At 41.8% G+C, this 22,954-nt stretch overlaps 1 protein-coding gene across 4 annotated transcripts in view; it reads right to left on the bottom strand.

Moving 5' to 3' along the window:
• The window catches only part of LOC128690475 (agrin), a 479,367-nt gene that overhangs the window by 180,290 nt on the left and 276,123 nt on the right, over positions 1-22,954 (bottom strand). For all 4 annotated transcript variants that reach the window (XM_070089666.1, XM_070089669.1, XM_070089668.1 and 1 more), the window contains exon 3: positions 1,032-1,265. In XM_070089666.1, coding sequence (XP_069945767.1) covers positions 1,032-1,265 — 234 coding nt within the window. The remainder of the gene's footprint in view (positions 1-1,031; positions 1,266-22,954) is intronic.

Below are 22,954 nucleotides of genomic sequence, written 5' to 3'. Positions count from 1 at the left end.
TCCACTTCCCCATGGAGGCAAGAGGAAATAAACAAGAATAAGAACTAGAAAGAAAACCCAGAGGGGTGTGTATATATATGCTTGTACATGTTTGTGCAGTGTGACCTAAGTGTAAGCAGATGTAGCAAGACGTACCTGAAATCTTGCATGTTTATGAGACAGAAAAATGGACACCAGCAATCCTACCATCATGTAAAACAATGAAAGGCTTTCGTTTTACACTCACTTGGCAGGACGGTAGTACCTACTACCTCTAATATATATATATATATATATATATATATATATATATATATATATATATATATATATATATATATATATATATACACATACATACATACAGGAAGTCCTCACTTTAGTCGATAGGTTCTCTAAACGGAGGATTATACAGCGCCTGGGAGGGGGGGGATTTACGTCAAGATCATCAAGGATAGGTTCTTGGAAACTGCGACTTTAAGCGAAACGACGCATAACGAAACCATTTTACCATAGGCTAACTGACAAAAGTAAAGAGTTTAGTTTCTACAGCAAGTGAGAGGTGAGAGGGAAAGCAGCAATGCTGCAGACGCCATCACTATGGAGCTCGTCTCTTTGAGGTCCTATAAAGTCGTAAATTTACTCTAATACTGACATTTTTTTTTTAGCATTTTATGTATCATATGTTTTTTTTTTCAGAATTATACAAGTTAAAACGCTACATATAAAAAACGAATACAAAGAGCCATAAGGGAGGAAACTGACATTAGCGAACATGCAGAGTTACACTGATGCATGTCCTCCATCCAGATATTAAAAAATCTTTCCATATTTTCCATTTCTAGCCGGAAATTGATTTCTTTTTCTCATCAACGTTATAACGAAACGATGCTGAACGAAACGACGTTAAGTGAGGACTTCCTGTATGTGTGTGTATGGTGTAAATGTAGTATCTCTATGACTTGAAAAAAAAAAAACAGGAATGAGACCGGATGAGTAAATGGGAATTACTGAAAAGGTGGAGGTAGGACCAAGAAAGAGTCGGCACTCACCACATTTGCCAGTGTACTTGACATCTAGGTGTCGCTGGTTAGTGCACGAGTGCCGCTTCAGTTGGCACTCATTCTCGTAGTCCTGGCCGTCAGAGCCACACACTGGCACCGCCCCAAGGCCGCCTCCATACACCCGGCATTCCACGGGGCACTCACACCTGGCATTGGCGCGGTCATCGCTGGGCACGCACACCGACCCATGCTGGCACTTCCTCCCTCGGCATGGGTCACGCACTGCGGATGCAAAGGAAGATGAATTAGAACCATTGCAAAGGAAGTGTTGGTAACATCCTCTGGGAGAGATTTGAAGTCGGGCCACTGTCAGGGAAGGAACCATGCAACACGACCCGGCTGTACTCCAATGTTGGGTGGGACTGAATAGAGTGGAGGAGGGCCACACTCCCACCTCATGGTCGTAGCAGCCGGGGAGAGGGAGGGAGTGCGACTGTTATGCTGGGCAGTATGCTGGGGCCAGGAATGCACATGTTATGCTGGGTTAGTATGCTGGGGGGTTCAAGGCATGATACGGCATCAAACATATTCACTAGAGACAGAGGTCAGGGGTTGGGGGTATATGTAAAGCTCGTACTGCCATAGTTGGTCACATGGGGCCATGGTAGGTCATATGGAGGACCATGGTGGATCATAGGGGCCATGGTATATCATATGACGCCATATTAGATCATCTGAACCATGGTTGATCATGAGGGTTCACACACAACCACACTAAGTATACATGGGGATGCACGGCTGCCTGTCAACCATAGCCCCTCTCAACAAACTCAAATTCGTGTCATATACTCACAACAAATGCCTTAAAAAACCTTCTTGGAACTGAGAATGACGTTGGCAGAATCCTTTCTAAACCATAATAAAAAAAGAGACGAATGTATACTAATATCATATAAATTATAATGGACAAAAACCTATGTAAAACATATTAAATAAGATTTTTAATGACAACATTGAACTGAATTACTGAAAGATAATGATAAACTACTGTAAATTATAAAATTGAATTACTGTAATGGTAAACTATTATAAATTCTGAAACTGCATTACTGTAATAAATTAATATAACTAAATTTTAATTACTGTTAATAAACTATTATATAGAATAAAATTTAATTACTGTTAATAAAATATCATAAATTATAAAAATAATAATAAGGAATAAATTAATTACCGTTAGGCAATCAATTTAATTACCGTTAATGATAAACTATTATAAACTATGCAAGTCACAATACTGTGACTGGAACAATTCATTATTATCCCTTAAGTCCGAGTGGAAAATTCAGACGATGTCTCGCTGAGTCATGAATTCGATAACTGTCCGAGACTGATTGAGCGAAACGTCCTCTAAAGTTTCTTCAGACTTTGAGTTAATTGAGAGTTATAACACTTGTTTACTGAAGCAACTATCTTGAGTTCCAATAATGGGTCTCGTCGCTAGTGTTATCTCCTCTTATGTTGTATGTAACTTAACACTTGTAAACAAAACAATGTGTTAAAGAAGAAATAACAATTTTTGTAAGTCAAATAATATACAAGGTTGTGAAGAAAGTAGACAGCAGTCAACAATGTAGACTGCAGTCAACAATGTAGACTGCAGTTAACAATGTAGACTGCAGTCAACAATGTAGACTGCAGTCAACAATGTAGACTGCAGTCAACAATGTAGACTGCAGTCAACAATGTAGACTGCAGTCAACAATGTAGACTGCAGTCAACAATGTAGACTGCAGTCAACAATGTAGACTGCAGAGAACAATGGACACAATCGTATCACTTAGTTATTCAAGTTGCAGCTATGACCAAGTGTCAAGTGTTGACTGCAGAATACAACAAATCCTGACAACTTAATCACACACTGTTATTACCTCCACTAATATTAAAGCATCAGCCACAAAAAAAGAATCAGTACATCACTTGTAATAGTAACGTTAATGTAGACACGCAGACAAAAATGATACAGATTTCTTAATAAAATTATTTATAATTGAAAGAATATCAAATGTGGTAGAAAATGGTATATACAAGGAGCTCAGAAATATATTGAGAGAGATGATGTATTAATCCGAAAACCACTTAGATGAATCAATGAGAATATTTAAGAGAAAGAGTATAGGAGAGCGGGACCGGATACACACCTAGGTGTATATTTCTCAGCGTATATATACTGAGTTTACTTTAATCCTTGTTTTAGGGATTTAAAGTATTCTTGTCTGGTGGTAAGACTGTCGGGCAACCTTTATGACCCTAGAGTAGTCGATAGGCTTTAAACCCCATTAACCAAGCAACCAAGGGAGTGGTAGAGGGCGGGCGAGCAGGAAACAACGGAGGTGAATATTTAAGGAGGTAAAGAATGGAGAGGTGAAGAGGATTGGGGAAGTAGGGAATAAGGAAGGATAGATGTGAAATAATTGAGGGATGAGGAGAGTGCGGAGGGAGAGCGAGGAGAATGAGAAACAACGGAAGAGGGAGTGAGAAAGGGAGGATAGCAAGAGGAGAGAGCGAGGGAAAGGGTGTAGGAGAAAATGAGAGAAAGAGTGAGCGGATTCAGGAAGAAAAATTAGGTATGGAAAGGAGGGTGTGTAGGAAAAGGCAGAGGAGGAGGAGGAAAGACAGGGCGGAAGAAGAGGTAGTGTGAGAGAAGGGATGGAGGCGAGAAAAGAAAAAAAAACTGATAAGAGAAAGGACACATAAGAGTGAGTGAAGAAGTCGGTGTGACAGGGAGGGAAAGTGAAGGAAAAGCTGTGTAAATAAAGGGGATGAAACAAAAAATGAAGGGAAACAATAAGGAAAGATTGGTAAATACAGTTTCTTCGAAAATTATAATGAACACAAGCGCAGTATAGCACTATATATATATATATATATATATATATATATATATATATATATATATATATATATATATATATATATATATAATGTCGTGCCGAATAGGCAGAACTTGCGATCTTGGCTTAAATAGCAACGCTCATCTTGCCATATATGACAAGTGAAAATTTGTGTATACAATAATTTCGCCAAAATCATTCTGAACCTAACGAAAAAAAAAAATATTTAACTGTGTTTGTTTAGTATTAAATTACTGCAAACAAATCTAAAATATATTTAGTTGGGTTAGGCTAAAATAAATTGCACTTGTTATAATAAGGTTAGGTAAGTTTTCTAAGTTCCTTTTGGTGCAAAATTATAATTTTTACATCAACATTAATGAAAAAAATATATCTGTAAACGTATAAGAGAAAATTTTAGAAAGGACTTAATTTTAAATGAGTTCTTGCTAATAGACCAGTTTTAAATATTCGCCACGACAATATATATATATATATATATATATATATATATATATATATATATATATATATATATATATATATATATACACAAATTATTATCATCAAGGGGAAGCGTTAAACTCGTAGGATTATACAGCACCTGTGGGGGATGTGGAAGGTATTCAGGTTTAATTCAAGAGAACTGGAGCACAGATCCAATCCCCTAGATCAAGAGCCCCTCCCCAGCGTTAAGGAACCTTCCTTGAGGGGATATAGTATATGCAAAAAATAGCGAACAAGTGATGCAAGACGCACAACCACAGGGGGAGTTTATTATAATCATGGGAGAGCGCTAAACCCACAGGATTATATAGCGCATGTAGTGGGGGGGGGAAAGGAAGGTATTCAGGCTCAATTCAGGGAAATGAAGCACAGATCCAATTCCATAGATCAAGAGCCCCTTTCCAGCGTGAAGGAATCTCCCTTGAGGGGGGAAGTTGAAAGATAGCTCTAGGCTTTTCGTGTTGCAATCACATCAGGAATTCATTATTTTTTCACAGTGGTTTTTCAGCATATTGTAACATCACCCGTTTAACATGTTAGATAGGAGTGAATGGAGACGAATGGTATTTGGGACCTGACGAGCTGTTGGAGTGTGAGCAGGGTAATATTTAGTGAAGGAATTCAGGGAAACCGGTTATTTTATATAGCTGGACTTGAGTCCTGGAAATGGGAAGTACAAAGTTTGCACTCTAAAGGAGGGGTTCGGGATATTAGCAGTTTGGAGTGATATATTATGTATCTTTATACGTATATACTTCTAAACTGTTGTATTCTGAGCACCTCTGCGAAAACAGTGATTATGTGTGAGTGAGGTGAAAATGTTGAATGATGAAAGTATTTTCTTTTTGGGGATTTCCTTTCTTTTTGGGTCACCCTGCCTCGGTGGGAGACGGCCGACTTGTTGGAAATTATATATAGAGAGAGGTATCATACAAGGCTGGCTGGGAACTACAGTATTTGTTAAATTAAAACAGGTAGTATACATATTTAAAATAAAAAAATAACCTAAATCTAACGATAATTAACAAAAAAATGTAATATTAAATCAAACCTAATATAAATAGAAATAAACAACCTGAGTCTGAGAAGATAAGACAGAAATTGTTGAAGATAGAGACGTGATATAAAACGCAGACACACACACGCACGCACACGTGTAGTAGCGAACAGTAAAATGGTGGGACCAGGAACTATGAATCGACCCCTGCAACCACAATTAGGCGAGTATACGCACGCACTGGCTGGCAACTGGCTCCTCGAATTGAACCCCGTCAAATGCAGTCATGAAGATCGGGGAAGGGCAAAGAAGACCACAGACAGAGTATAGGCTAGGTGGCCAAAGACTGCAAACCTTGCTCAAGGAGAAAGAACTTGGGGAGAGTATAACACCGAGCATGTCTCCGGAAGCACACATCAGCCAAATAACTGCTGCAGCATATGGGCGCCTGGCAAACCTGAGAACAGCGTTCCGATACCTTAGTAAGGAATCGTTCAAGACTGTACACCGTGTACGTCAGGCCCATACTGGAGTATGCAGCACCTGTTTGGAACCCACACTTGATCAACCACGTCAAGAAATTAGAGAAAGTGCAAAGGTTTGCGACAAGGTTAGTTCCAGAGCTAAGGGGAATGGCCTATGAAGAAAGAAATAGGGAAAATCGGCCTGACGACACTCGAGGACAGGATGATTAGGGGAGACATGATAAGGACATAAAAATACTGCGTGGAATAGACAAAGTAGACAGAGACAGGATGTTCCAGAGATGGGACACAGAAACAAGGGGTCACAATTGAAAGTTGAAGACCCAGATGAGTCAAAGGGATGTTAGGAAGTATTTCTTCAGTCATAGAGTAGTCAGGAAGTGGAACACCCTAGCAAGTGAGGTAGTGAAGGCAGGAACCATACACAGCTTTAAGATGAGGTATGATAAAGCTCATGGAGCAAGGAGAGAGAGAATCTAGTAGCACTCAGTGAAAAGGCGGGGCCAGGAGCTGAGTCTCGACCCCTGCAACCACAATTTGGTGAGTACAATTAGGCGATTACACACACACAACGTGAGGATGCAGTGGAAGTGGAGGTTTAAGAAGTGTGACAGGGCCCATGAGGGAAGAAATAGTGTGCTACCTTTCTCAGTTAATGAGTTGAGAGTGACAAACACAGGTATGGCAGACACACAAGTGAGGGAGGTGGACGAGGTAGCAACCTCCTACACGAGCATACTACCTCGCCTAGTCTGCCACACCTTAACCTTCCACTCCGTCACGAGCAGTAATTGGTCGAGCACAGGATGAAACAAGGCCAATTGAGCTGTTGGAGAAGTTAATTACCCGGCAGGGTTAGCTGGGAAATAGTGGGACCGGAGTGGGGGGAAGATAGGATGGGGACAGGTGGGGGAAGGTAGTCAGTGGTCATTATAGTGACCACTGAGAGGAGCGGATTGCATTTACACATGAAATGGCATACTGCAGGTATATTTGAGACTAAAAATGACTTATCAGACATGTATCAGGCCAACAATGACTTATTCCTGATATGTATGAGGCCAAATTGACTTATTCCAGACATATATGAGGCCAAAATGAGTATTCCAGATATGAGTTCAAAAATGGCTTACTGCAGACTTATATAGACAAAATGGCTTATTGTAGATCAAGTTTTCTCTGGGACAAAGCTTTGTCTTCAGCTTTATCAAGCTGACGGTTGACTCAGCTGCACAGAAGCTGAGAGATAAGTCTCTCTCAAAGTATTCTTGAAAGAAAGGTGCTAGGTGTTTCAGAAAGGTGCTAGGGTGTTTCAGAAAGGCGCTACGTGTTTCAGAAAGGTGCTAGGGTGTTTCAGAAAGGCGCTACGTGTTTCAGAAAGGTACTAGGTGTTTCAGAAAGGTGCTAGGTGTTTCAGAAAGGTGCTAGGTGTTTCAGAAAGGTACTAGGTGTTTCAGAAAGGTGCTAGGTGTTTCAGAAAGGTACTAGGTGTTTCACAAAGGTACTAGGTGTTTCAGAAAGGTGCTAGGTGTTTCAGAAAGGTGCTAGGTGTTTCAGAAAGGTGCTAGGTGTTTCAGAAAGTGCTCGTTATCTACTGTACAGTAATTAGTATTTGAAGTAATAGTAGCAGTAGTAGTAATAATAGTAATAACAACAGTACTAGGAGTAATAGTAATAACAATAGTACTAATAGTAGTAGTAGTAGAATTAGTAGTGGAAGTAAAAGAAGTAGTTGAAAAGTAAAATATTAATAGTAAAAGTAATAATAGTAATAGTAATAATATTAATAGTAGTACTAGTAGTAATAGCACAAGTAGTATGAATAACAGTTATAATAGTAAAAGTAACAGTAGTAGTAGTGGGAGTAATAGTAATAGCATTAATAGTAGTAACGGTAGTTGTAGCGGTAGTAGCAGTGCTTGTAGTTGTAGTGGTACTAGCAGTGCTTGTAGTTGTAGTGGTACTAGCAGTGGTGGTAGTGGTAGTAGCAGTGGTGGTAATTATAGTGGTAGTAGTAGTGGTAGTAGCAGTGATGGTAGTTGTAGTGGTACTAGCAGTGCTTGTAGTTGTAGTGGTACTAGCAGTGGTGGTAGTGGTAGTAGCAGTGGTGGAAATTATAGTGGTAGTAGCAGTGATGGTAGTTGTAGTGGTACTAGCAGTGATGGTAGTTGTAGTGGTACTAGCAGTGGTGGTAGTGGTAGTAGCAGTGGTGGTAATTATAGTGGTAGTAGTAGTGGTAGTAGCAGTGATGGTAGTTGTAGTGGTACTAGCAGTGGTGGTAATTATAGTGTAGTAGTAGTGGTACTAGCAGTGATGGTAGTTGTAGTGGTACTAGTAGTGGTAGTAGCAGTGGTGGTAATTATAGTGGTAGTAGCAGTGATGGCAGTTGTAGTGGTACTAGCAGTGGTGGTAGTTGTAGTGGTACTAGCAGTGGTGGTAGTGGTAGTAGCAGTGGTGGTAATTATAGTGGTGGTAGTGGTAGTAGCAGTGATGGTAGCGATAGTAGCAGTGATGGTAGTTGTAGTGGTACTAGCAGTGGTGGTAGTTGTAGTGGTACTAGCAGTGTTGGTAGTTGTAGTGGTACTAGCAGTGTTGGTAGTTGTAGTGGTGCTAGAAGTGGTGGTAATAGCAGTGGTTGTAGTGATAGTAGCAGTGGTTGTAGTGATAGTAGCAGTGGTTGTAGTTGTAGTAGTAGTGGGAGTGGCACTTGTAGTGGTAGTAGCAGTGGTTGTAGTTGTAGTAGTAGTGGGAGTGGCACTTGTAGTGGTAGTAGCAGTGGTTGTAGTTGTAGTGGTATTAGTGGTTGTAGTTGTAGTGGTGTAACATTGGTAGTTGTAGTGGTAGTAGCAGTGGCTGTAGTTGTAGTGGTAGTAGCAGTGGTGGTAGTTGTAGTGGTAGTAGCAGTGATTGTAGTGGTAGTAGTGGTTGTAGTTGTAGTGGTAGTAGCAGCGGTTGTAGTGGTAGTAGCAGCGGTTGTAGTGGTAGTAGCAGTGATTGTAGTGGTAGTAGTGGTGGTAGTTGTAGTGGTAGTAGCAGCGGTTGTAGTGGTAGTAGTGGTTGTAGTTGTAGTGGTAGTAGCAGTGATTGTAACGGTAGTGGTGGTAGTTGTAGTGGTAGTAGCAGCGGTTGTAGTGGTAGTAGTGGTTGTAGTTGTAGTGGTAGCAGCAGCGGTTGTAGTGGTTGTAGTTGTAGTGGTAGTAGCAGCGGTTGTAGTGGTAGTAGTGGTTGTAGTTGTAGTGGTAGTAGCAGTGATTGTAACGGTAGTGGTGGTAGTTGTAGTGGTAGTAGCAGCGGTTGTAGTGGTAGTAGTGGTTGTAGCTGTAGTGGTAGTAGCAGCGGTTGTAGTGGTTGTAGTTGTAGTGGTAGTAGCAGCGGTTTTAGTGGTAGTAGTGGTTGTAGTTGTAGTGGTAGTAGCAGCTGTTGTAGTGGTTGTAGTTGTAGTGGTAGAAGCAGTGATTGTAGTGGTAGTAGTTGTAGTGGTAGTAGCAGCGGTTGTGGTAGTAGCAGTGATTGTAGTGGTAGTAGTGGTGGTAGTTGTAGTGGTAGTAGTGGTTGTAGTGGTAGTAGCAGCGGTGGTAGTTGTAGTGGTAGTAGCAGTGGTAGTTGTAGTGGTAGCAGCAGTGGCTGTAGTTGTAGTGGTAGTAGCAGTGGTGGTAGTTGTAGTGGTAGTAGCAGTGGCTGTAGTTGTACTGATAGTAGCAGTGGTGGTAGTTGTAGTGGTAGTAGCAGTGGCTGTAGTTGTACTGATAGTAGCAGTGGTGGTAGTTGTAGTGGTAGTAGCAGTGGCTGTAGTTGTACTGATAGTAGCAGTGGTGGTAGTTGTAGTGGTAGTAGCAGTGGCTGTAGTTGTACTGATAGTAGCAGTGGTGGTAGTTGTAGTGGTAGCAGCAGTGGCTGTAGTTGTACTGATAGTAGCAGTGGTGGTAGTTGTAGTGGTAGTAGCAGTGGCTGTAGTTGTACTGATAGTAGCAGTGGTGGTAGTTGTAGTGGTAGTAGCAGTGGTAGTAATGGCTGTAGCAGTAACAACACTAACGGTACTGAGTACAATGTAGCAGCAGCCCTGACGTCGTAAAATTCAAGGTTGGTAATACATCTTCATCATTCAGAGACCCTTGATGCTATTACATTCCTCGGATCAAACCTCATTACTCTTCATTTTACCCAGGTGCTCCATGGCTAAATGTTTAGCGATTCTCCAATCCACTAGTCTCAATTATTGTTTTATAAGGAAGTGCTAAACGACCTTGGATCACTCAGTACCAAAATAAAACCAAAGGTCGTCCCCCAGCATTACCAAGAGTTGTATCACAGTACCACCAAAGGTCATCCCCCAGTATTACCAAGAGTCGTATCACAGTACCACCAAAGGTCATCCCCCAGTATTACCAAGAGTCGTATCACAGTACCACCAAAGGTCATCCCCCAGTATTACCAAAAGTCGTATCACAGTATCACCAAGGGTCGTCCAGCAGTACTATCAAGAGTCGTACCACAGTGCCACCAAAGGTCGTCCCCAGTACTACCAAGGGTCGTACCACAGTACCACCAAAGGTCGTCCCCAGTACTACCAAGCGTTATCACAAAGTACCACCAAAGATCGTTCCACAGTACTACCAAGGGTCGTACCACAGTACTATGAAGGGTCATCCTCAGTACCTAGGGTCTCCCCCAGTACGAAGTCATCCCACAGTACTACGAAGAGTCGTCCCACAGTACCAGCTATTGTCGTCCCCCCGTACCAAGGGTCATCCCACAGTACCAGGATCGTCCCCCCGTACCAAGAGTCATCCCACAGTACCATCTAGGGTCATCCCCCAGTACCATCTAGGGTCGCCCCCAGTACCATCTAGGGTCGTCCCCCAGTACCATCTAGGGTCGCCCCCAGTACCATCTAGGGTCGTCCCCCAGTACCATCTAGGGTCGTCCCCCAGTACCATCTAGGATCGTCCCCCAGTACCATCTAGGGTCGTCCCCCAGTACCATCTAGGGTCGCCCCCAGTACCATCTAGGGTCGTCCCCCAGTACCATCTAGGGTCGCCCCCAGTACCATCTAGGGTCGTCCCCCAGTACCATCTAGGGTCGTCCCCCAGTACCATCTAGGGTCGTCCCCCAGTACCATCTAGGATCGTCCCCTACGCCCCACAACGCCAAAGGAAAATGGAAAGAGCAGCGTCCCCATGGCTCTCTCTCCTCCCATTAGCCTTACGTTTGCCATCCTAATTGCAGCAATTAAAGACAGAGTGCAGACTACAGCCTTCAATTTAGCGTCAAATTATGTTCTTGCTGGCAGGGTTGGCACCAGCGTAGACACCCAATGATGACTTCCTTGCCACTTAGTCATATTGCATTAGATATATATATATATATATATATATATATATATATATATATATATATATATATATATATATATATATATATATATATATATATACAGAGAACAACCAGTGTGAAAAAACAGTGAAATTCCAAGTGCTTTCGTGACTTCTTACATTATCAAGGAACTATAAAAATAAAAAGTTAACAGGAAGGTATATGAGGACGAGACTACACCTCGCTGCCACCCCCCAAAAACACCTGACTTTTTATGATGATGTATGTAAGTAGTGGTAGGGTGGTGTAGTCTCCTCCTTATATGCCTTCCTATTAACCTTTTATTTTTATAGTTCCTTGATAATGTGAGAAGTCACGAAATCGCTTGGAATTTCACTATTTTTTCTGCATATTGTGATAATATCTGTTTACTCTGATCTTATTGTATATATATATATATATATATATATATATATATATATATATATATATATATATATATATATATATATATATATATATATATATATATATATATATATATATATATATATATATATATATATGTCGTGCCGAATACGTAAAACTGGTCAATTAGCAAGAACTCATTTAAAATTAAGGCCTTTCTAAAATTTTCTCTTATACGTTTAAAGATATAAATTTTTCATTAACATTAATGTAAAAAATTTTAATTTTACTCCAAAAGAATCTTAGAAAACTTACCTAACCTTATTATAACAACAACAATTTATTTTAGCCTAACCCAACTGCATATATTTTAGATTTGTTTACAGTAATTTAATACTAAACAAACACAGTGAAATATATTTTTTTAGTTAGGTTCAGAATGATTTTGGCGAAATTATTGCATACACAAATTTTCACTTGTCCTATATGGCAAGATGAGCGTTGCTATTTAAGCCAAGATCGCAAGTTCTGCCTATTCGGCACGACATATATATATATATATATATATATATATATATATATATATATATATATATATATATATATATATATATATATATTTCTCAGTAGCCTCTTTGTTAGATATACCCTTCTATTACTACGTATGGGCTTCTCCTTTGCTCCCAGAACAGCCTGAGTTTTTCATGGCATGGAATCAACAAGGTTTTGGAAACATGCCTTAGAGATCCTGGTCCATGTTGACATGACAGCATCACACAGTCGCTGCAGATGTGTCAGCTGCACATTCATGATGTGAATCTCCCGTTTCACCACATTCCAAAAGTTTACGACAAATTATAACGCTACAATCTGCATGTAGGAGAAATCGCGATTTGTCATACAAGGCAACGTTTTTTCAATCTTCAATTATCTAGTTTTTAAGCCTGTGCTAACTGTAACCACGGTTTTCTGTTCCTAGATGACAGGAGTGGTCTTCTGCTGCTCTTAACCCATCCTCTTCAAGGTTAGACGTTCTACGATCAGAGATGTTCTACATACTACTGTTGTAACGTGTCATTATCCGAGTTACTGTCGCCTTACTGTCAGCTGGAACCAGTCTGGCCATTCTCCTCTGACCCTTCTCATCAACAAGGCGTTTTCGCCGACAAACTGCCGCTCATTGGATGTTTTGTGTCTACACCTCTCTCTGTATACTAAGGCTTAGGCTTGGTTACAAGTAATTCTGGCAGTTTGGGAGACACACAGATGATGATCAAACCAATTGCAAAGTATGTGGCCGGGGAGCCCTATGGTCACTATCTTGAACACTATGTACTTAACTGTCCACTTACTGAGAAATATAGAAATAGACAGTATAATAACCCATGTGACATGTCAAGATATCTTAATAATGAAAATAAGATACCAAACATATTAAGCAAATTTCCTAAATTTGTTTGTAACAGATAAATGAACTGTAGATATAAATCCAGTTGTACTCCTGTTAACCTTTTTGGGGCCCATGGCCTTTTATGTACCCATTTGCTCTTGCGCAACCGTCCACAGGATGGATATGGGGTACACAATCAACTAGCCGTTACGGTGGCAAAATCTAAATCTCTCTGTATACTCTAGAGCAGGGGTCCCCAACATGTGGCCCGCGGGCTGCATATAGCCCTTCTAGAAAATGGATGCAGCCCTCACATAAAATTATGAATTCACTTTATGTAGGTTCCACACTGCACAGTGTTAACAAAACCGTGCGACATTCATCACACATGTGACAATCTAACGTGGCCCACTTGTGTAGGAAGGTTGAGGACCACTGCTCTTAGAGACTATTTTATGTGAAAATCTCAAACCATCCCGTCTGTCTGGCACCAACAATTATACCACCGTCAAAATCACTTAGCAGATTGCATTTATTCCCCATTCTGATGTTTGGTCTTAGCAACAATTGCAGGTGTACCTAATAAAGTGGCCACTGAATTTGTGTTACACAAACACACACACACACACACACATATAAATATATATATATATAAATATATATATATATATATATATATATATATATATATATATATATATATATATATATATATATATATATATATATATATATATATATATATACATATATATATATATACACATATCAGGCAAGAGGAATATCTGTGGCGTCCATGTTCTTAGACGCAGATGCTGTATCATACATAATTCTTCGTGAGAAACTGAAGAAGGAAACTTGAGTAAGGGAGAAGGTACTAGCGCCTAGCACGAATTGGAGAATACGCGAATGGTAGGAGGGAATGTGATGAAGCATCAAGACTGATGGGAAACAATAAGCTGAGCTACGAGATTGCATTATGCAGGTAATGGACTACCCCGAGGATCAGATATGGGTCCAGTAACATACCTGGCGTATATAAATGACTCGTTTGTGATTGATGCCAGCCTAGTGACAATGATACCACTGTAGTGACAATGATGCCAGCGTAGTGGCAATGATGCCACTGTAGTGACAATGATGCCAGCGTAGTGGCAATGATGCCACTGTAGTGACAATGATGCCAGCGTAGTGGCAATGATGCCACTGTAGTGACAATGATGCCAGCGTAGTGGCAATGATGCCACTGTAGTGACAATGATGCCAGCGTAGTGACAATGATGCCAGCCTAGTGACAATGATGCCACTGTAGTGACAATGATGCCAGCCTAGTGACAATGATGCCAGCGTGACAATGATGCCAGCGTAGTGACAATGATGCCACTGTAATGACAATGATGCCAGCCTAGTGACAATGATGCCACTGTAGCGACAATGATGCCAGCCTAGTGACAATGATGCCACTGTAGCGACAATGATGTCAGCGTAGTGACAATGATGCCACTGTAGTGACAATGATGCCAGCCTAGTGACAATGATGCCAGCCTAGTGAAAATGATGCGAGCGTAGTGATAATGATGCCAGCCTAGTGACAATGATGCCACTGTAGTGACAATGATGCCAGGTTAGTGACAATGATGCCAGCCTAGTGACAATGATGCCACTGTAGTGACAATTACGCCAGCGTAGTGACAATGATGCCACTGAAGTGAAAATGATGTCAGCGTGACAATGATGCCAGCGTAGTGACAATGATGCCAGCGTAGTGACAATGATGCCAGCCTAGTGATAATGATGCCACTGTAGCGACAATGATGCCAGCGTAGTGACAATGATGCCATTGTAGCGACAATGATGCCAGCGTAGTGACAATGATGCCAGCCTAGTGACAATGATGCCACTGTAGCGACAATGATGCCAGCGTAGTGACAATGATGCCACTGTAGTGACAATGATGCCAGCGTAGTGACAATGATGCCACTGTAGTGACAATGATGCCACTGTAGTGACAATGATGCCAGCGTAGTGACAATGATGCCACTGTAGTGACAATGATACCAGCCTAGTGACAATGATGCCACTGTAGTGACAATGATGCCAGCGTGACAATGATGCCAGCGTGACAATGATGCCAGCGTAGTGAAAATGATGCCAGCGTAGTGACAATGATGCCAGCCTAGTGACAATGATGCCACTGTAGCGACAATGATGCCAGCGTAGTGACAATGATGCCACTGTAGTGACAATGATGCCAGCGTAGTGACAATGATGCCACTGTAGCGACAATGATGCCAGCGTAGTGACAATGATGCCACTGTAGTGACAATGATGCCACTGTAGTGACAATGATGCCACTGTAGCGACAATGATGTCAGCGTAGTGACAATGATGCCACTGTAGTGACAATGATGCCAGCCTAGTGACAATGATGCCAGCCTAGTGAAAATGATGCGAGCGTAGGGATAATGATGCCAGCCTAGTGGCAATGATGCCACTGTAGTGACAATGATGCCAGCGTAGTGACAATGATGCCAGCGTAGTGACAATGATGCCAGCGTAGTAACAATGATGCCACTGTAGTGACAATGATGCCACTGTAGCGACAATGATGCCACTGTAGCGACAATGATGCCACTGTAGCGACAATGATGCCAGCGTAGTGACAATGATGCCAGCGTAGTGACAATGGTGCCAGCCTAGTGACAATGATGCCACTGTAGCGACAATGATGCCAGCGTAGTGACAATGGTGCCAGCCTAGTGACAATGATGCCACTGTAGCGACAATGATGCCAGCCTAGTGACAATGATGCCACTGTAGCGACAATGATACCAGCCTAGTGACAATGATGCCACTGTAGCGACAATGATGCCAGCGTAGAGACAATGATGCCAGCCTAGTGACAATGATGCCAGCGTAGAGACAATGATGCCAACGTAGTGACAATGATGCCAGCGTTGTGAGAAAGCAAATAGACAAGGATGTCAGAGAGCTACAGTACTTGGAACAGCAAAATACCGAAACTGAGACTGGTAATATAAACACATACATTGTTCTCTCTCTCTCTCTCTCTCTCTCTCTCTCTCTCTCTCTCTCTAACTAGAAATTAATCCATAATTTAATGAACAAATAACAGATAGGAACACAAAGTGTTACACAAGTAGTTTTCCCGCACTCACACACACACACACACACACACACACACACACACACACACACACACACACACACACACACACACACACACACAGAGGAGAGACAAGAGAGTCTAGAAAGACGGAGAGGTGGTGTACACCATGTGTTGGACACAATACATACAACACATACAATACATACATACAACATACATACATACAACTGAGGTATCTAGCTCGCTCAGCAACGAGTTAGATACCTCCAAGGTGATGGGGCCGGGTAACATCTCTCCATGGATCCTGAAGGAACAGAGGCGCTATGTGCGCCTCTAACAACAATCTTCAATACGTCTATCGAAACAGGGCGACTACATGAGGTATACAAGACAGTAAATTTAAAAAAAAAAAAGGAGACAGGCACGAAGCATTAAACTACTGACCAGTTTCACTGACATGTATAGTATGCAAAGTCATGGAGAAGATTATCAGGAGGAAAGTGGTGGAGCACCTAGAAAGAAATGAGCTTATCAACTAAAACCAGCGCGGCTTCAGGAACAGGAAATCCTGTTTCAAACCTACTGCAGTTCTATAACAGGGGTGACAACAGTAAGACGAGAGAGAGACGGGTGGGTAGACTGCGTTTTCTTGGACTGTAAGAAGGCTTTTGACACAGTTCCACACAAGAGATTAGTGCAAAAGTTGGAGGACCAGACACGTATAACAGGGAAGATACTGCAATGGATCAGAAAATATCTGACAGGTAGGCACAACGAGTCATGGTAAGTGACGAGGTGTCAGAGTGGGTGCCTGTGACGAGCAGGGTTCCACAGGGGTCAGTCCTAGGACCGGTACTGTTTCTAGTATTTCTAGTATATGTGAACAACATGACGGAAGGAATAGACTCGGAAGTGTCCTTGTTTGCAGATGTGAGGTTAATGATAAGAATTCAGTCGGATGAGGACCAGGCAAAACTACAAAGGGATCTGGACAGGTTGAAGGGCTGGTCCAGAAACTGGTTCTTGGAGTTCATCCCCACCAAGTGCAAAGTCATGGAGATTGGGAAGGGCAAAGAAGACCGCAGACGGAGTACAGTCTAGGGGTCAGAGACTACAAATCTCACTCAAGGAAAAGGATCTTGGGGCGAGTATAACACCGGGCATATCTCCTGAGGCACACATTAATCAAATAACTGCTGCAGTATATGGGCGCCTAGCAAACCTGAGAATAGCATTTCGACATCTTAGTAAGGAATCATTCACGATATTGTACACCGTATACGTCAGACCCATACTGGAGAATGCAGCACCAGTATGGAACCCACACTTAGTCAAACACGTCAAGAAATTGGAGAAAGTGCAAAAGTTTGCAACAAGATTAGTCCCGGAACGAGGAGAGATTAAGGGAGCTCAACCTGATGACACTAGAAGATAGGAGGGATAGGGGGAACATGATAACGACGTGTAAAATACTGAGAGGAATTGACAAGGTGGAGAGGGTTCGAATGTTTCAGAGATGGGATACAGGAACAAGGGGCCACAATTGGAAGTTGAAAACCCAGATGAGTCATGGGGATGTTAGGAAGTATTTCTTTAGCCTTAGAGTTGTCAGGAAGTGGAATAATCTGGAGAATGAAGTAGTGGAGGCAAATTCCATACATAGCTTCAAGAAGAGATATGATAAATCTCATGGAGAAGGGTGAGAGTGACTTAGTATCTATCAGTGAAGAGGCGGGACAAGGAGCTATGACTCGACCCCTGGAACCACATATAAATGAGTACACACACCACATTTTATACTCCATCGATCACTCAAAAAACACTTAATTTAGGCTGCATGTAAATTTCATGATGTAATTGACTAGATCAAATCCATCATTCACTGCCAATGACAGAATTATGTGAAGATTATAATCCAGTCTTCTCTTTCATTACTTTACATTCTATAATTACTTTACATGCTATAATTACTTTACATGCTATAATTCAGTTCAGCCATTCTTAAGCACACTTATTAAAATGCTGACTAATTGTTTTAGTGTGAGCGTGCATGTGTATTCACTGATTTGTGTATGAGGGGTCAAGGTCAAGGCTCCTGGACCGATGGAAAAAGACACAGCTGCAATCTAATGCGACCCTTACTGACAACGTTTCGCCCACACAGTAGGCTTTATCAAGTCACAAACAATTCTGTTTATGACTTGATAAAGCCCACTGTGTGGGCGAAACGTTCTCAACAAAGGGTCGCATTATACCGCATCTGTGTCTCTTTTTCCATCGCGTGGGTATGTCTTAACATTTGCCTCCATCCAGCTCTTACACCCGCATCCTAAACTATGCTGACTGACATTACTGATTCCTCTTATCTTGTGCCTTGTTTTAGCTTCTCTTAACGGTGTGTATAATGTTTACCTCCCGTAGCTTGACTGTTAGCGGAGGCCGGTGACACCTACGCTGCTCTGAGACCTCTCTCCCTGCTCTGGTTGCTCCCTTGCAACACTGCACAGCTCCTGATGACGCACTGAGAAGTGTGAAAGTACTTGAGCTAAAGATTCCCCCCCCCGCGACTTGTCCTGCAGACACACACACACATTATATATATATATATATATATATATATATATATATATATATATATATATATATATATATATATATATATATATATATATATAAAATGTCGCGCATCTTATGAATTCCTCTGAGTATATGTATCATTATCATGTCTTCCAGGAGCCTACTTTCTCATGAGCTACAGGTACAGTTTCTTTAATCTCTCCTCACAGCGCATCTTCATCACGTCTGGGAAAATCTGGTTGCAAGGCTCTACAGCTTCTGATAATGCTCCCAACCATCGTTGTGTTGATTCGTCTAGTGCCTGGTACTCCTTCATGTTTCCTCTTATCACCTCCCTTTCCTTGTAAATCTCCCTGAGTTTCCTCAAATATTTCTCAGTAATGGTTGGCTAGTGTTCCTTTCTTTAGGTAGGTGGTGACTGCATATCATTCCTACAGTTATCTCCACTCATAACTGAATATTCCATAGAGCCTTAAACTCTCCCGTGTGTGTGAGTACAGGGATAACGGAAAAGCTACTGTAATGGATGGCCGATTAAGTGGAAGGAGATACAGGTGAAAACCGATTTCCCCCACAATGGTCACTCCTGGAGCCAGTACTTATCCTCACTGACGTAAGCCACATACTAGAACAGGCAGTTCTATATTTCGCTGGTTGCAGTTATGAATCAGTTGAGAATAACAGCAGAAAAAGAGCTAGATATCCTGCAAGAGAGCATCAGTTAACTAGAGTGATGGTGAAACAAGTGACTGTTGGAATTCAATCGTAGCAAGTGCAAAGTTATGAATACTGAATAACGTGAAAGACGACCGACGGGGAGGTATAGACTGGGAAATATAGCCTGAAAATTTTAAACAAAAAGAACCGTGGAGGGGAGGGGGTAAGAATTTATCAGGAGACTCATATAAAGAAGAATGAATGGGCAGGATGTGCGGCCTCCCATGCACACTACAGCTGAGGTATGCAGCGTCTGCCTGCACACCAAGCATGATCAAGCATGTAAAGAAAATAGAGAATATTCATACATTTGAAACAAGATTGGTCTCAGGCCTGAGACGGCTGTGAAGGCCGAAATCTGATTACCTTAGAGAAGACAACCAAGGGAGACATCATAATATAGAAAATACTCAGAGGACTTGATAGGGCAGACAGGGTTATTTGCGAGCTGCGTGTGTAATGTATCAGACTGAAAGATGAGGATCGGGAACTAGGGAGCACTACTGCAAGCCGAACACACAAACGAGTCACAATTTGTGAACATCTTCGAGTAGTTTCAGAGAACAACGTGTAATATTCCCTTCTTAAGTTACATAAATTAAGTAATAAAGTTGTAATGATTACAGTTTCTCCAAGCTTAAAGCTTACGAGAAATGAACTAGATGAGCAGTCTAGTTTGTGAGCTGGTAGCGCAGTTATTAATTCTAATATTTCTGTGTATTATATTATGGAAGGTAACAGATGGTAACTTGTAATGGATGGATAACTTCAGTATTAACTTCTCAGTAACTCAGAGGTCTTGGGCAGCGGCTTTACTTTTCAGTTAATTTCGCCGACATCTTTCCATGGTTTGCACAAAGAGACTTACGGATTTGTTGATTTAATATGTTGATTTGTTGAATTAATTCTTTAGATTCACTATCATTTTGTCTAAGGTGTTGCCTTGCCGCGCCGAACGAACTTTGAAGCAACTTAACCATTTAAAGTGACCTAATACAACCTTCCCTTCTACGTCTAGTTATTGATTGTTCTTCTCAGTCTGAGGTCATGGTAAAACCCGTGTTGTCTGATATGCTAACCTTTCCTCCGTTTATTTTTAGTTGACATTTCAACCTTTTATTTTTAGCTAGCTCATTCAATAATAGATGGCAGCTATAAAATCATTGAATGTCTATATGTTTCTAGGCTCATAATTTCTATACCAGCTAGAGATATACTCACTAAGTTGACATTCTCGCTGTGTCATTGTATTACATCTCAACTACTGATGTTAAGTAATCAGTAATATTTGCTTCGAAAGTATTTATCCAAGTCTAAATAACTGGATAACTGGAGGGTGTTCCGGGGGTCAACGCCCCCGCGGCCCAATCCATGACCAGACATCGCGGTGGATCAGGACCTGATCAACCAGGCTGTTACTGCCGGTGGAAAGTAAACCGTAACACAGCTCGGATGGTTTCATAAACTTCGTAAATTCTCTCAGATTTAAATATGTGGCTCCAGCGGACTGAGACTGACTGACAGAGGAAGACGTAATTAAATGTTATTCTTACGAAAATTGACAGCAAAAGCAACAATTACTGTCGTATATTTATTATCAACACTCAAACTGCCATCCAACGTCAACTTTCTTGTTCGTATCCCTGTGATCCTGGTCAATACTATCCCTGAGATCCTGGTCAATACTATCCCTGTGATCCTGGTCAATACTATCCCTGTGATCCTGGTCAATACTATCCCTGTGATCCTGGTCAATACTATCCCTGTGATCCTGGTCAATACTATCCCTGTGATCCTGGTCAATACTATCTCTGTGATCCTGGTCAATACTATCCCTGTGATCCTGGTAAATACTATCCCTGTGATCCTGGTCAATACTATCCCTGTGATCCTGGTCAATACTATCCCTGTGATCCTGGTCAATACTATCCCTGTGATCCTGGTCAATACTATCCCTGTGATCCTGGTCAATAATATCCCTGTGATCCTGGTCAATACTATCCCTGTGATCCTGGTCAATACTATCCCTGTGATCCTGGTCAATACTATCTCTGTGATCCTGGTCAATACTATCCCTGTGATCCTGGTCAATACTATCCCTGTGATCCTGGTCAATACTATCCCTGTGATCCTGGTCAATACTATCCCTGTGATCCTGGTCAATACTATCCCTGTGATCCTGGTCAATACTATCCCTGTGATCCTGGTCAATACTATCTCTGTGATCCTGGTCAATACTATCCCTGTGATCCTGGTCAATACTATCCCTGTGATCCTGGTCAATACTATCTCTGTGATCCTGGTCAATACTATCCCTGTGATCCTGGTCAATACTATCTCTGTGATCCTGGTCAATACTATCCCTGTGATCCTGGTCAATACTATCCCTGTGATCCTGGTCAATACTATCTCTGTGATCCTGGTCAATACTATCTCTGTGATCCTGGTCAATACTCTCCCTGTGATCCTGGTCAATACTCTCCCTGTGATCTTCAACAATACTCTCCCTGTAATCCTGGTCAACTCTCTCCCTGTGATCCTGGTCAACTCTCTCCCTGTGATCCTGGTCAATCCTCTCCCTGTGATCCTCAACAGTACTCTCCCTGTGATCCTGGTCAATGCTCTCCCTGTGATCCTGGTCAATGCTCTCCCTGTGATCCTGGTCAATCCTCTCCCTGTGATCCTGGTCAACACTCCCTGTGATCCTCATCAATACTCTCCTTGTGATCCTCATCAATACTCTCCCTGTGATCTCGTCAATACTCTCCCTGTGATCCTCGTCAATACTCTCCCTGTGATCCTGGTCAGTACTCTCCTTGTGATCCTCATCAATACTCTCCCTGTGATCCTGGTCAATACTCTCCCTGTGATACTCATCAATACTCTCCCTGTGATCCTGGACAATACTATCCCTGTGATACTCATCAATACTCTCCCTGTGATCCTCATCAATACTCTCCCTGTGATCCTGGTCAATACTCTCCCTGTGATCCTGGTCAATACTCTCCCTGTGATACTCATCAATACTCTCCCTGTGATCCTCATCAATACTCTCAGAGCTGCGGGTCTTTACTATGAAAAAAATACGATTTTCAGTAACAAAACATACCCTCGGGGAAAAAATTATGCCAATAAAATAATACCCAAAGTATAAACAAGGGTCTCCAACGCACTAAAGCTGTGGATTTTCATTTTCCAGTGCATTTAACAACACCATTACCATTCCATCCCACCATCACCACCACCATCATATACCACTACTACTGCCACTGAGCTTCAACCAACGACTACATCGATACAGTCACCATAACAGGCTGCACAGCTACATCGATACAGCCACTGTAACAGGCTGCACAACTACATCGATACAGCCACCCTAACAGGCTGCACAACTACATCGATACAGCCACCGTAACAGGCTGCACAACTACATCGATACAGCCACCGTAACAGGCTGCACAACTACATCGATACAGCCACCGTAACAAGCTGCACAACTACATCGATACAGCCACCGTAACAGGCTGCACAACTACATCGATACAGCCACCGT

Source organism: Cherax quadricarinatus, chromosome 29, assembly GCF_038502225.1.
Source record: "Cherax quadricarinatus isolate ZL_2023a chromosome 29, ASM3850222v1, whole genome shotgun sequence".
Classification (NCBI taxonomy): Eukaryota; Metazoa; Arthropoda; class Malacostraca; order Decapoda; family Parastacidae; genus Cherax; species Cherax quadricarinatus.
The sequence above is the reverse complement of the archived record's forward strand: the minus strand, read 5'-3'. Positions and strand labels throughout refer to the sequence as shown.